Genomic DNA, 17022 nt, shown 5'->3' with positions numbered 1-17022 from the left:
CAAAAATGTACTTGTATACATTGTTTAAAATCAGTACAATTTATTATCTTTAGACCAGGCTTACTATTAAGTGTGATCATGTAAATTATTTTGATAAATTGGACATCTGTTACACTAAAACTTAATTTGGATTTTATGTGAGAACCAATATAAATTGACTCATTCGACATTGTAGAGAGATGCAAATAAGGTAAATTTTTACATACAAAAGCGAGATTACTTTGAGAAAATTTTTAGCAGATCATAATTTTAAACAACTTCTTTCACAAAATTGTTAAACTTTTAATAAGACTACTCATGATGCGTTAGAATGTATTATTGTAACCACTTAAAATCCAGACAGTTGTGCCCTCTATCAGTAGATCTCCCCATATTTACTTAAATCTTTTCATTCATCGCTAAAGCACACAGACATTCTGTCAGGTTTAATGGCAGCCTGAAATTGCCACATCCTGCCTTGGTATGTTCCTTTTAATTGGTCCCATCCCTTTACTTTTCAAATTAATATTAATAAGGCACAATATATTATCTGCCTTATAATATGATGGCTTCTTTTAAACTGATGATCTAAGTGATGTTCATTTTTTAAACTCAGATACACTGTAATTATGAATTTCATGGCATCAATGTAGATTCTGATCACGGTCATATATTTCGGACTGAAAGGGTCATGCAATAAAATGTATTTTTAGAATTATCGTAAAGTAAGTAATAGACATGAATAATGTACTTGCTTATTAATTATATTACAGACTTCTCTTTACCCACTACACCTATCATGATCATAGCCAGCTAATTAAAACAGCTGCCCAGATTGATTATTTTATTTTTAATGATGCTTCTCATTTAACAATTTAGTGCTCAGTTGGAATGAAAACACACAATAAAATCAGTAGGCAATGGTCAGGATCAGTAACTGCTGAATTTGCTTTAACTTTAATTATTACTGAGGAACGTACAAAATATATTATACAAAACTGACAGGTTTTATATTGTCATCTAATTATCAGTTATGAAGATCATGATAAGATGAACAGACAGACCACTCTCTCTTTCAAAACCGTATCGCAATCATAGATGCCATTGGTGCACAAATCAGGTTTAATAGGCATGACAGCTTAATGCTAGTAGTATTTTTTTACTCTGTCCATGACCCTATAAAAGTGTATTTTTTTACAACTGGATGTGTGGGATTTGACTTGAAGCAGGGAGACCATTTTTAACGTACAACTTCCCTCTCAGCACATATTTCAACTTCCTTGCCATTCACATAAAATGCACTTCACTTCACAATTGATCTGCTAATGATGTTTCCTACTGGATTGGGAAAGACACTAGTCATTCCATTACCACCACATGCTACGGTTTCCTGTGCTGCTAAACTACTTTTCAGCAGCACTGCAAGCTTTTACTTATGGCCTTCCTGCCAGTGTTTCATTATTTGTGTTGGCATGTACCTGAACCATTCAAGTGAAATTATCAATTGTTCATCCTCACTTATAAACATGCACTTTTTAGAGTACCTGTTATCCTGCAGAGAGGCACAAAAACATAATGATGTACTAGCATGCACTTCACAGCTCTTGCTATTCACATTTAATAACCACTTCTGAGCAAATTAAAGGTTTCTTAGAAGAGCACATCATAGGGGAAAAAGGTAATTGTCAGATTTTTAGTAACACCAGTTCCCCATCTAGGTGGGGAGCCTAACTGACGCAGTCTGATGCCCGATTTGTTCTCAACATGAATTTGTTTAATAAATAAATAAATACTTAGGACAAGCATTTTATCAACATGCAAAGGCAAGCAGGCCCTAATGACCACTTGTTTCTTTTTAGGGAAATCGGTCCAAAAAGTCTGAGGAGTTAACTGGTAATAAAGAGATACATCTTGTAATTTGATATTGCATATTTGTTTAGTGTGGAATATTTCTGTACTGATTTATTTATTATGCAAAAAATAATAAATTAATATTTATAAATGAAGCAGTGTTGCTTCAACATGAAAATAAATAAAAATAGAAAGTTCTTTAGACTAACAGTATTCCTAAGGCGGGTTGATATCTAAGAAATCAACGTAGACCTCAGTGTTAATCATCAATTTGAATGTATTTCGTAATACATGTGGTAATAAAATGCATTGCTACAAATGATTGTGATATGACATAGATGTAGCAACTGGACAGACACACAGACACTTTTAGTAAGGTGGATAATGAAAAAAAAATCCACTGTTTTCACCACAATTACATGGGTCAGTAGAATGATAAATTAATTTCCGGTGAATTTGTTTTTATCAATTAATCAAAGTTATTGGTTCACATTTTTCAGCATAATAGGCATATTGCTGCAAAAGACATCTGCTACACAGTCTACCAAAATGTACTTTATGTAACCTAAAGGCAAGGAATGCAGTCTAAGTGCATACAGGTAGTAGATGCTCACAAAAACAAAAGTATGCTTTAGCATTCTGTTCAATTAGTTGACTTTAGTTTAAAAATGCATTGTGTTCAATAGCAGATGCACAAAGGCTTTATCATTGCAATAATGAAGCGGAAAGAAATTGCTTAAGGTCATTAAAATATTTAAATACACATATAAAATTGTTACATCTAGGTTTATTAGCATAACAACAAGAAAGAATATATTTCTATCTACTTAAAAACACTTGTACTCCAGTAATGTACAAAATATAATTGAAAGAAAATGAATTGGATTTGTATTTTTCAAAATTCAAAAGATAGATGTAGACATGGGGGTGACTGAGAGAAAAAAACAGAAATAGGCATATCACTCATATGTTTTTTGTATGAAATAAATAAAATTATTTACCTGTAACCTTGAACATGAAAAAAACGGGTTTAGAAAATGGAGGGTTAAAAAGAGTTATTGTTCAGGTTTCTCTTTATTCTAAAATAGAATAATCTCAAATTATATTGTAGTCCATATGAAGAATGAGACATTTTAGCATGTTTACTTTATATTCACTGAATTGTTTAGAAGATTATAACTGAAAATTACATTGGATATTGTTTTGCATTTCAATATACTACCCCTGCATTTTCCAATTTTACTTAGGACCTCAGAGTCCACTTGCTTTTTCATGCACATTTACACTGAAGCTGTACACTTACACTGTTTAAACGTTTGGAATGAGGTAAGTTCACATCAGTGTGTTTAATTGAACAGATATTGCTTTAGAGCATTGTGTCACAATATTGTAGCAATCATGTATACTTATTTTCATTCATTCATAAATCTTTATAATTTGGAACTCTTGAATTGTTCTTAAAATATAGGTCACAGTAAATGCTACACAGCTTTAATTGCTGTAGATTTCAGCCTTTTTAACTGAGCAGCGCTAAGGCACAAAGACACAGTTAAGCATAGTCCGCGTTTTTGATTTCTTCAGGGCATCAGTGCAAAATGTAACACATTGCTCTACAATTATGTACAGTTAAGGTAGTATAATCTAGTACCTTTTATCATAAATAATAATGCTCTGCTTTCAATTTACAACAATGAAATTCTTTACGAGCCTGACCTCAAAAGTAAAAACATCTCTTTTTTAAGGTTTAAGCTTTTTTTGACAAAGTAAACACCTAAAGGAAAGGATTAAATAATTAGTTGATTAGCAACACGTCAAGCAATTTAGATTGCAATTTAGATTTGAGAATGTCGAGATGTGATTGTAACACGTGGCCTATGTGGTTTGCGAAAAACCATACAGTCAGTCAGTCAGTCATCGTCCAACCCGCTATATCCTAACTACCGTACAAATAGCCCAGTTTAAGATTACAGTGATCAGTATTGCTGTGAAGCAAACAATACATATTTTTTTTGAAATCAAACAATATCATACCCATCCATCCATTATCCAACCCTCCATATCCTAACTACAGGGTCATGGTGGTCTGCTGGAGCCAATTCCAGCCAACACAGGGCACAAGGCAGGAAACAAACCCCGGGCAGGGTGCCAGCCCACCGCAGGGCGTGCACACACACACGCCAAGCACACACTAGGGGCAATTTAGAATCGCCAATGCACCTAACCTGCATGTCTTTGGACTGTGTGAGGAAACCGGAGTAACCTGAGGAAACCCACACAGACACGGGGAGAACATGCAAAGTCCACGCAGGGAGGACCCGGGAAGTGAACCTGGGTCTCCTAACTGCGAGGCACAATATCATACCTCTTTATTTTTTCATTACACTATGTAAGTAACAGTCTTTATATAGAGTTCAGTTTCACAGTATACCATTAATTTTGATAAAAAAAAAAATTTTGTAAAGACATCACATCATCACAAAAACAAACAGAAAGAAATACAAACTGATTGCTTACAGATTTTACTTGTATTTTTTATATTCTTATAATAATCTGAATACATCTTCCCAGTAATTTACATGTTAGTTTGTTGAGTTTCACATATGTATAGTGGTGAAATCCATTGGCACTCTTTTCTCATCCAGAATTTGTGTTCAGTTATTAATATAGTTCTCAGTATCATTCTGTATTAAAATATATATCTTAAACCAAAATCATCACATATTGGACCACTGCAAGAGTGTGATTCCAGGACGTTACTTTTGCAGGTAGTTTTGTTTTTTTTTTTTATTTGCAGTGATTTTTTTCTGGTTGATTTGCCACTGGTAAGCCCATTCATTAAAACAACTGTTAAGATGTGAAAATTGTTAAATGATAAAATCAATATAAATGCTGTAATTAAATTAATTAAATGTAAAACAAAGTAATTCAAAGTATCTTAATTAGCTGTCTTGCTTAAATTAATGAATATTCTATTACTAAGTAATGAGCCATTATGGCACCCCCAGTTTCACTCCTAATCCCATCTACCCAGACATAAATAGAAGTGCATGAAGTGCTTCATTGTGGCTTCTATAAAATTTGCAAATCATTACAAGAAACTGCAACCAATGAAAGTGGTCAAGTAGGTGTTTGTCTGTAACAAGAAGGCAGAACAGGAAACAAAATTCAGGAGCCAAGGTCATCAAGTTTAAAAACAACAGAGAGTAAATACAAAAGTAAAACATTGGTAGGTGAGAAATAAAATGAATGGAAACAAAACACCTTCCTGTTCTTACAAAGTTTCAAAAATTCCTGTATTGACATCAACATAGGGTAGGGCAGTGTTTCCCAACCTCGGTCCTGGGGGCTCACTGTGGCTGCAGGTTTTTGTACCTACCAGTTTCTGTTTTTAATTGAACTCCTGGGCTAATTAAGTGATATGTTATTTCCCAAGTTCTGTGTTTTGGGAACAATATAGAAATTAGAAAACTAAGCTTGGTAATATATATATATATATATATATATATATATATATATATATATAGATATATATATATATATTTTTTTTTTAATCTTGATTTTCATTCTACTTTTCTAGGTGCTCTAATTGTTTAATTAATCCATTATTTACTAATTAGTGGGTCTGATGCCTGATGCTAAAGTAGTTACAGCCCTTGATTATTCAGTGTTGTTTGCCAGGGTGTCTGCTCTGCTCATTTTTAATTGTCATTAATAAGAAGGGGAAAAACTGCACAGAGAAAGGGCAAAATATAATGAAATCAACAAAAGAGAGTTAAGCATTTAAATCTATAGCAAAAGCAGAAATGTGTCATAAATGTAAAAATCACGCTGCTGTACTTTTCTGAATGAAGAATAAAAGAAAAATAATACCAGCTAATTTAATGAGCTCAGTGTTATCAGGTGTTGTCACTGATTAGGAATTTGGTTGGAACAAAAACCTTGAGCCACAGGGGGTCCACAGGACCAAGGTTGGGAAGCACTGGGGTAGGGCATGCCCTCATTGTCATTATGGATTAAGCACCAACAAATGGATTGCAATGACAAGTGGGACATGGTATAGCTTTAGACGTTCTTGACCTGGAAACACAAGAATAGTATAAACATGCAATGTTCCAAATGTAATTTTTTATGTCTTAATAGTTACGTAAGTGAGATGATAATGACCATGTATTGTTAGAATAACCACGGATGAGCTTGGTGACTGGTTAGTCTAAGTCTGCTTCTCATCTGTGTTATGAACCATGACTTCCTTTTTACTCTGGAATTTGTTTTGTGATGGCTGCTATTTATTCTCTCCGTTCTTTATTGTGAAAAAATCTTTTATTAGTTTTCTGCCCTATTGAATTTTTCTGTTTGTTTGTAATTTTGAATTTGATGTGCTATGCAGTACTCTGAGCCACTACTTCTTGAGCAGCATTATTTAATAATTGATAATGAAGTAGGAATAACGCATGATTGCACTGGCACCAAATATAAATAAACATATGAACTTTTTGCAGTACTTTGGCTTCTCTTGCTTCCTGGTTTTGTCATTATGATGGATTACGGTACATTTAATTTGAGTTAGTGGAGAATTTTGTTCTGTTCAGTATTACCTAGAAAGGTTTTAAGCTTTTTTCATCTAAAATGTAGAGTTGCCAAAATCTATACTTGATTTATAAAGGTTGGTATTCATCTGTCATAGCCTTCTCATATTGCTTTGCCCTTCTGGCTGTCGGCATTGCTAAAAGTAACCCTTTACAGTAAATTAACAAATACATTTGTCCTAATCACATTAAAGAAATATTTAAATAAAATATACATGTACGGTAATGGTTTATGATAGATGCATTGCCTTGTCTAAAGAATAGATATTATTCTTATTACTGTGCATTCCTAAACCCAATCAACCATCACACATTTTTGTTTGTGTTGTAGTTTCGTATTTATCCTTTGTACTAACCCTAATCCAACCCTTGTGTTTTTTCTTAAATTTTGTTCTCTTTCATTTCTTAACTTTGTCATTACTCAAATTGAATATTTACTGTTAGTATTTTACTCAACAGTCATATCAACTTAATTTATAAAACAAATTTGAAAACAACAAAAGTTGACCAAATTGCTGTACAACTACCATAAACATACCAATGCAAACAGTATATACATTTTATATATACTGTATATGTATGTATATATATATATATATATATATATATATATATATATATATACACACACATACATACAGTGAGTAAATACACCAAAAATAAATAGTAACATACAAGTATAAAAAGCCAAGGTTAAAAGATAGGTTTTCAGGTGAGATTTTAAAGGTAATAAAAATACCAACAGTGATAATAATAATAATGGACCTCCTGATACAAATCTTTTTTCCTTTTTACCACGAAAAATAATACGAATCACAACTCATAAACTGTCACACTAAATAATTTACCTAATAAAGTGGATAAAAGCTGAACATGTATAGTTTCATACTATTTTGTATCAGTTTTGTTTTTGTCAAGACTGTAAACTACATGGAGCTTATTGAAGTAGTAGCAAAGGTGAAATATCCTCAGGAAGTGATGCCAGTCTGACAATGGGCACTGCAAAGCGCACCCACATGCATATACTCGGTCTTTTAGTTTGGCAGTGCCATTTAGCCTGGCAGCATATGTTTGGTTTGTAATCAGAAAAAGTAGAAGGATAACATTTGTATTGCAAGGCAAACTTGTATATACTTTTGTTTTTGATTTTGCTATCTTGCTCATTTCTCTAAAAACAAATTTACTCTACAACAGAGTTGTAAACTCTGTGTCTCCTGTGCAGTAACAAGTTGCATGAATATTTTATCACACACATGGTGCCTGTGTTAGCTTTCAAGCACTATTATTTGTAAAGCTTACTGTCTGCATGCTGTGAGATCACAGGTCAGATAGCACAGGGAATATGAGAGTCTTTGTTAACTAGATTCTGTCTTAGATCACCTTTTTAATTTAAAAAACATACTGTGTTATGAAATTAAAAATAAATGATATGTAGATGGACACAATGTATTGTGTTGGGAAACCATAAGATTTTTAAATGGAAACAAAACAACCAACCTCAGGCTACAGATCTTCCTTTCTTTAATAGAAAATAATAATAGGAAAGGCAGTTGAAAACGGCAGTGGTCTCTGTTATTCATTAAAGCAAACTCTTTAAAATTGCACAAAGGCTTTCATTTGAATGCAAATGTAATTTGAGCTAATGCTATAATAATTTACCAAATATCTTCTTGGAAGATTTCATGCCGCTAAGTTTTTTCATTAAAAGGGAAAATTGGAACTTTTTTACCTGTAATAAAACTTGCTGACATCTCCTATAGCTGTATATTAGAGTTAATATTACTTAATGACTTACTCCTACTGTGTAAGAGCTCATATTACTGAGGGCAAATTATAGATCACCTAATTTGTTGCATGTGAGCTGTCTGTCTCAATGCTACCACATCAAGTACTCTCTCTAATGATGTAATTATACCATCATTAAATAAGGACAATTCACAACCTTTACTTTATTCTTTAGGATATTAAATATCTTTAGTGGCTATACAGTAGGTATAATATATACATTAAGAAATGTAAAGCTTGCATGTAATGTAATTGTAGAATCTAACAATATAATTGTATATGTATGTATATTCTGTATACACATGCGCACACACATCAAGTATGTGTACATTGTAAAGGCTGACCACGTTATCCGAGGCAACTCTGCAGAAAAATAAATGAGCTATAACATTTCCAGGTATTGGGTACAGAGCAACAAAGTTGTCAGTTTTAAAATTCACGTGGTCTCTAAATAATGGAAGGATCCCTGGAAGTTGTTCCGGAGATGAGAGAATAAATAAGTGAAATAGAGAATGTTTAGTAATAAGTTAGGAGTCTTACAAGTTAAAAGAGTTTTAGCGTTACAAGTGTACTCCTTTCATATATTCTTTTGATTAATAATTTGGGACTCTGGTCACAGCGAGGCGGGAGATCTATGAGGATATTGTGTTCCTAGTAATTTGTTCAATGAGTGTGTATTCTGAATAATTTAATATCATTCCTTGTTTGAGCTATTAATTAAGAAGTCCCTTTCCCATTTTTTGCCTAAGATTGTTCAGGAATGCACACCATGACATTAGTTGATCTTCACAATTACAAGCAAAAGTAAGTCAGTGTAGTTACTGATGAAAGATTTGAGGAGATGAGAAAGTTTCTTCCAACAATGATTCTAACTTATAACGTGTGGTGGAAGTCAACATGGACAACATGATTGAACAAATAATACACACATTATTAATACACAGGTCTCCAAAGGTCTAGATACCTAATAGCCTCTATGACATAAGAGACACTGTGGGGGCAGTGAATAAAAGCAGCTCTTCTTTTACTACAAAAGTTTCATATATTCTATATATTAGGTGAGTGAAGCATGAAAACTATTTATTAACATCAAGATACATGCAACACGTCATTTTACAAATCCTGCCGTCCTTCAGGCTCTCAATGTGTTACCTGTGGAGAGATGATGTATCTGCCACCAAGAGCGTTTATTTTGTTTTATTTTGTAGGTTTGTTTTTTCAGTGCACACATATAGCACTTATTCCACTAAATTAAATCTGTGTCTATTTTATTAACACAGACAGTAAAACAGTAAAATTGTCTTTGCTATTGCATGGTCACCAGTGTTACAAAAATCATTAATGTGTTCAGGTCTATTTAATTTGGTACTTACTTATTTGCTGCCAGTTTCTGCACCGTTTGCACAATGAATTATATGACTTGATTACCTTTGGTCTTGGAATAAATGATTCAAGAGTGAGCTGTTTTCCATCCTCATCTGTTGGGAGGATCAGAACTTATCACTCTTTCATAATGTTTCAGATTTATTTCGGAAATTTTTAAATCATTGTAACTTAATATATTTTGCTTGGGATTTGTTAAGAGAGCTCCCTCTCTAAAGTGGAGAAGTTTGAAATATTTTTCCGTATATCTAAGAAGATACAGTATCTTCCCTACTCTTTGCCTTTGCAAAAAAAAAAAAAGCAAATAGCTGGTCATTGTTACAAAATTTTAGTGATTATAGTTTCAGTGTTTGTGGCATTGATTAACATTTAATTTTCTGGGTCAACATATTTTATATAATGTATGCTTCATGATTATACACTGATCACCCGCATTATTAAAACCACTGGCAATTGAAGTGAATCACACTGATAATCCCATTTCAGTGGCACCTGTCAAGTGGTCGGGTATATTAGGCAGCAAGACAAGTTCAGTTCAGTCAGTTCTTAAAGGTGATGTGTTGAAAGTGGAAAAATGGGCAAGTGTAAGGATCTCAGTGAGTAAGACAAGGGCTAAACTGTGACGGCAGAGCATCCCTACATCCCTAAAACACCAGGTTTTGTGTATTGCCGGCTTGCAGTGGTTAGTGTCTACTAAAAATGGTCCAAGGAAAGATAACCAGTGAACCAGCGACATTATCATGGGCGCCAAAGACACGTGGATGATAAGCAAAGGCTAACCCATCTGGTCTGATGCCACAGAACTAGCTACTTTAGCCCAAATTGCTAACACATTTAATGCTGGCCATGAGAGGAAGATGTCAAATGACACAATGCATCTCAGCTTGCTTGGTTGCTACAGACCAGTCATAGTGCCCCTGCTGACCCCTGTCCACTTCTCCTAAAAATGACAGTCACGGCACATGAGAGTCGGAACAGGACCATGGAGCAAGAGGAGAAGATGGCCTGGTCTGATGAATACGTTTTCTTTTAGATCAGGTGGATAACTGGGTGCGAGTGCATTGCTTAATGGGGGAAGAGATGGCAGCAGGAGGCAAGCTGGTGGAAGCAGTGTGATTCTCTGCAAAGTTCTGCTTATAGACCTTGGAGTCTCGCATTCATTTTGATGTTACTTTGACACCTACCTAAAGATTGTTGCAGACCTCAAACAACCCTTCATTGCAATTGTATTCCCTGATGGCAGTTGTCTCTTTCAGGAGAATAATGCACACTGCAAGACTGTAAAAATTGTTCAGGAATGGCTTGAGGAACACTCAAAGTGCCCAAGGTGTTGACTATGTCTCCAAATTCCCCATATCTCAATCTGAATGAGCATTGGGATGTGCTTGAAGAATATGTCCAATCCATAGAGGCCCAACCTCGCAACTTGAAGGACATAAAGGATTTGCTGCTAATGTCTTGATGCCAAATACCACAGGACACCTTCAGCACTCTTGTGGAGTCCATGCCTCAATGGGTCACCTGTTAGACAGGTGGTTTTAAAGTTGTGGATAATAGGTGTATAGTTTCATTAATTTATTAAGCCAAAATTATGTGTAACAGAAACATGTTGATACTGAAATGTCAGCATAAACACAGTAGAAAAGGAATGTTTAGTGCCCACTTCTGTACTGATGCAGTTTTAGTACACATCCTTCCTCTGTTATGTTTGAAACAGTCACCAACACACTCCCCAACGTTGCAAGCAGGACAGTAAAAGTGTGTTTCTTTGTGTACGTTTCCTATAATATTTATTCCGTTGCTTGTGCAGGAGAGGGTACATTGTCTGTACCTGAGTCACCTGATGGACATGCTCATTGTGCTATTGTAGGCTTCCACAACACAAGGCTTAGCGAGTTCTTCATTTCACCTGACATGCACATTGAAGGTTGTCTGATGACCAATTTTCCAGACTATTGCCTGATTCAACTAATGATTCTATTTCTGATTGTTCTAAAACTGGCTTTACAGCTTCTCTTTTACATCCCATTGTGTGTTTTGGTTGAAGGCTTTTTCCCACTCATAAATATTAATGAGTTACCATAGACTGGCAAAATGCGTAGAAATATTCATGATTTTTTTGCAGCATAATGTTATTTTATCCACTAGATGGCAACAGAACTGTACTGTACCAAGCATTAGGGCTTTACATTTTACATTGGATCATAACAGCTTAACCCGAGAGATACTTAGGCTTAACTCATTTTACATAGAACTCTGAGCCTAGGAGACGCTCAGGGTTAATGCCAAGGAGCTTAAGGCATTGTAGCAAAATCCTTTGAATCGGGGGTGGACAACAAAGTTAAGATTTTCACTGGTTGTGTCGCTCTGACCTGTATTTACTAACTGTATGTGTTATACTGTAGTTGGATTTCAGTGTCAGTTGTGGGGAAGCTAAAGTTTATCCCAACGAGCACCTGGTGCAAAATGGAAACAACACGTGGACAGGATGGCAGTTCATTGAAGGCTGAACACACTCACACACAAACCAGTTTAGCAACACCAGTTCACTGAAACAAGAGAACTCCGAGGAAACCTACATTGACATGGGGAGAACTTGCAAACTCCATGCAGGAGACTATGGTGATAGTGCCACCGTGCTTCCAATAGATGGACGTTTCATCTATATTGCTCATTGTACATGACATATTAAGTATGACTGGTGGCCAAGTCAGGTGATGGACTTTAAAATATAAGGTTGTTGGTTCAGTCCCAGGCCTTGAGCAACTCATTTAATCAGCCACTGGTAAGGCAGTTCTACTGGCGCTGGAGAGTTGTGACATGCTGCATGTTGATTACCACATGCAAGTTAACATTTCAGTGTACTCTGTATACATGAAAATAGGGACCCTATAAACTTTTCTATAGAATATGTTCTGTATAAAAATATCAGCAGAAACAATAAAGGTAAATGTCAAAGATTGCTAAGGTATCTTGTGCAGGTATACGTCTAGCTGCTTAATAAACAGATTCATTATCATAGCTTACAGTTTTGGAAGTACAATGTATGATTGCCCACTATTACATGTCTGTCATGTTGTAAATGAATTGTTGGCATTGGCGTTTTATTTTGCCGGTAATAAACAATCCACTGCCCTGCCGATGCTTGGTTTTATGGATAAACATCATGTCTTTCTAACTCTGTATTGTTGTCAATGGCAATTCTAGAAACAAACACAATAAAGCATAATGCACAAAGCAGTCAAGTAACTTAGCAGTGAATATTTCTATTAATATTTTACAGATGGAAACACTGCTGTATATAAATTAAACTCCGCTCCGCTATAATAATTCTGTTGTTCTCTGTTATGGTAAAAATCTAGGAGGTTTCATTCATCTATCAAATATGAAACACACTTAAATCCAGTTTTGATAAAATCAGTTAACCATTTTATATATATTCCCCAAATACGAATAAGGAACTCAAAAAAAAGATTGTACAGAATATTACAAGATTGCAGCATCTTTAAATGCCATCAGGAAATTCCGACTTTGGTTTTTGCAGATGTCTAAATGTTTTTTACAGATCTTGCACTCATAACCAGATTTAGCTCATTTTTACGAACTGTCTGTAAATTTATAGATGATTTGGCAACGGTAATTGGGATGCACAGAGAACGTTTCTGATTTCTGCGGCCAGACTGATATACACTCCTGATTATTTGTAAGAGGCTATTTCTTGGTGTTAAAGGCGCTTTATAGAATATGGCTTAACTGATTAGTTGTTCACCGGTCAAGGCTGACATCACATTAGTGCTACCTATAATGAGAGTGGGGTGCGTCTTCTTTACATGCATGATGTTCCTTTTCCTACCCATCAGGTAAAGAAATATTACATTTTTATAAAATGAAATGTTTCCTGCTGTTTGTACAACATCAGCAACTCATTTTTATTGTCTGTAAACAAAGCAAATACTGGCAAATGGTGCCCAGAGGTTTGTGTGGAGACATCTGCTTTTGAATGTGTGCTGACAGATTATGTTTATTCTATACAGATGTAACCTAAAAATTTAAAATAAAAGACAAGAAGAGCCAGCATACTGAAAAAGAACAAGATTTCATGAAATTAAATCAATCACATGTCATCTTTAGGGCAGGACTATAGCTGAAAATATGTGTTCAGACGTACTGTACTGCACATGCAAATCATGCGTGACGCTACATGCTTGAGATCCACTCAAAACAAACTTTCACAAGTGCTGAAGACTGTGCAAAGCTGATTAAAATGTACACAGGGTATAAGACATCTGACACTTTGTTCAAAGAAATTGAACTGTGAAATTACGCCACAGTCAAGTCAAAGAGAGGCATGTTGACAACACAATACTTTCTCAGAAGGAAATATTAGCAAGCAGATGTGAAAAAAATGGCTTTGTAGAACAGTTTCCAGCTCCTGCCTTCCACCTGCCTTTTTTTTTTTTTAAATGAAATGAAGAGCAAACAAGGGGCTAGCATGTAACAGGAAAAAGACGAAGCTCGTGGTTTTGGGGATTTTGCATTCTAGCCTGCACAGTTACTTGCTCTTTTCTTAATCTCGGTGTCTCTTTTTCTGCTGCTGTAGGTATCTGTTGCCAGTCACCTCTCAGTTCCTTGTCAAGTGTCCCTCTGGCAGCTTCAGCCGCACATCTTCAGGACTGCCTCGATCCCGGAGCTTGTTCACGACGAGACTTGGACAGTTCTAACCACATGGAAATGTTGCCAAGGCTTTAGAAGTAAATGTCAACTATTAATACAAATAATTTATTCTCGATGTATTATACTATGTTGGCTGTACAGTACCTATTAGCATTATAAAGGGCAAATATTTTAAGATGTACAGTCTAATCTTGTGTTCAAGTCAATAAAAGAATGCTTCAGTGATATTTAGTTGGAATGAGATTATCAGTGAGCCCTGTTTAAGCTACTTCATTTTGCTATTTATGACAAATGCAAAAGATTTTTGGTGCTGTTATTCAAACATTTTGTAATAATTCATTTATTCCTGTAAGTATGGCAGCAAACTGAGTTAACAGTGTAGAAGTGGAGATTCCAGAATCCAACTACATTCCAAGCTTGAAACAAAAAACACAAAAACTTTAAATGTGATAGGAAATCAAGTAGGGTGTGCCTTTGAGAATGAATTTAAGAAGTCTGCTGTATTTGTACGACAAAATAAGGTTGCTTGCAGCACACAAGGCATTGCTATGTGCTTAACTAATTGTCAATGCTCGCCTTATTTCAATAACCAAATGTTTGAGCAAAAACACAAATGTAATAGCATTACTTTGCACACTATTTAAAAATAATGTCAGTTGTCCTTTGTTGAGATTCAAGTTCATTTAGGAACTTTCTGAATGGATAAATGTTGCATTTATCAAATGTGTTAGGCATGAGATTTACAATTAAACGATAATGAGTAATTTAAAGCAAAAGAAAAAGGCCTGTTTATACAACTAGAAAAAAAGACAAATAAGTATATTTTGACTTGGACATTATGGTTAAAAAAGGCTTTGTAAATGAACATCTTCATTTTATAGCAAAACATGTTGCAAAGACTCCTTTTTCCTGTTAGTCATTTACTGCGTCACATACCTTTTCAGTTTGCCATATCAAGATGAGCAGGGAGGTTTGTCAAATTGAACTACAGATGTTTTATTTTCTATTTATGTGGAGCTGGCTCTGCTATACAGATACTCTTCTCTGCGATGTAGGAAACAGTGCCAGTGTCAGACGGCGTAGGACATGTAGGCTGTCCATGAAGCATGTAGACTAGTCCTTCATTAGGATCCTGATGTAATTGTTTAGTTATTATTCAAGTATTAATACTACAAAAGCTGGTATTATGTGACAATGAACAAGTTCCTTTGTTTATTTGTATTTATTATTATTTGTAATTATTTGAGCATTTGTGTTTGTTATGTAAGAAACTTCTTTAATGATCCATAAAATTAATTCATATTACAGTTTTTATAAGCAATATTCCAATTAATTATGTTGGTCAAAAACTAATTGTGTCCAGTTTCTATTTCCCTTAATTCTTTTGTTTCTTTTTTTATTATGAATAAGCCAAATATTTATTTTGCTCACATACATTCTTTTTTTTTTCTTTCTGAGAATAATGCTTACATTTTTATTTGAATAAATGCTTAAATATACAACTTGTTGTTTTTTTTTTGTGGATTTTCTTAATAATACTGTTAAATGTGGTTTTAAAAACCTCAATGAATGTTACTAGGCTGGCATCTCACATCTCACCTGCCAAAAGTGTGATTCATTTGCAGAATTTTAGGAAAGTTTGTGCAATTTGCAAAAGTCAAGTTTGAAACTGTGAAGAACAGCATACTGTGGCGTTCATTAGCAGTCAAGCAGCATTAGACATTCCTAGAGAAAAGAAGAAACAAATGCACTGATATCTTTAAAAATAAAAAACCAGTCGTGTTGAATTGCTGATGGCATGAGAAATGGCTGCCCAAGACCCTACTAAATCAGGCAATGAAAAAAAACAAAATGCACAATTATCTCCAGAATTATATAGACATATAGTTTCTCCTGCAGAGCTCTGGTTTCCCACTGTGGACCCTCAAGCTTTCACTTGGAAATGTTTTCAAATGATCCTCACCTAAAAGAAAGTAGCAAAGGATAGATGTTAAATTATGGTAATGTGTCACATTGCAAGCGATAGAATTCTCTCCTGTCGAAAGCAAAGGAAATCTGCACCGAGAAACCGCAACATAAAACACATACACAAGCTCCCAAGTTGCAAATATTTTTCAGGAGCAGTTTTGCAAGCATTGCATAATGACTGTCAAAGGCAAGTAGACAAAAAGTTCAGACTGCGTTTATGAAACTAGTTATTCTTAACAGGAACATTTTGGTACATTGTATCACATTACAATATAACAAAGTAAAGCCTGCAGGTGCAAATGCAAAGAATATGCTGGCAAAACGTGTCAGCAAGTCGGCACACAGATGTGCTCCGAAAAACGCAGGCATTCTTTTTTGTTTTCCATCTCTTATTTTTTAATTATTTGGTTTGCTTGCCTAACAGTTAAACATTTTCTATTCAGAATAATATAAAAGCCTTATTATTATATTAATGGTAACATATATCATTAACCTGCCATATGTGAATGATAAAACATTTGTAATGCACCTACTGTATATGCAGTTCATTTTTGTAAAGACATCTTAACTGAATTTAGACTCTTAATAGTGGTAGCTTCATGAAAAATGCCAAAATCTTTACTCTCTGTCTCTTCCTGTACAGTATATCTGAGGCTTTGCATACTGTACAGCGAGTGTGGCCACAGTATGTAGACTTTTATAACAAATAAAGTCAATTAGGGGAATTAATTGTATGTTAAAAGATCACTTTGTGCTGTTATATTTTGTTGGATTTAAACCAAATACTCCCAATTAA

At 34.6% G+C, this 17022-nt stretch overlaps 1 protein-coding gene across 3 annotated transcripts in view; it reads left to right on the top strand.

Annotated features, from left to right (window-relative positions):
- The window catches only part of ttll7 (tubulin tyrosine ligase-like family, member 7), a 254532-nt gene extending 238861 nt beyond the window's left edge, over window positions 1-15671 (top strand). For all 3 annotated transcript variants that reach the window (XM_039735295.1, XM_039735293.1, XM_039735294.1), the window contains one exon: window positions 14185-15671. In XM_039735295.1, coding sequence (XP_039591229.1) covers window positions 14185-14305 — 121 coding nt within the window. In that variant the 3' untranslated portion in view covers window positions 14306-15671. The remainder of the gene's footprint in view (window positions 1-14184) is intronic.
- The last annotated feature ends 1351 nt before the right edge of the window (window positions 15672-17022 follow it).

Source organism: Polypterus senegalus, chromosome 14 (assembly GCF_016835505.1).
Source record: "Polypterus senegalus isolate Bchr_013 chromosome 14, ASM1683550v1, whole genome shotgun sequence".
NCBI classification, from domain to species: Eukaryota; Metazoa; Chordata; class Cladistia; order Polypteriformes; family Polypteridae; genus Polypterus; species Polypterus senegalus.
The sequence above is the reverse complement of the archived record's forward strand: the minus strand, read 5'-3'. Positions and strand labels throughout refer to the sequence as shown.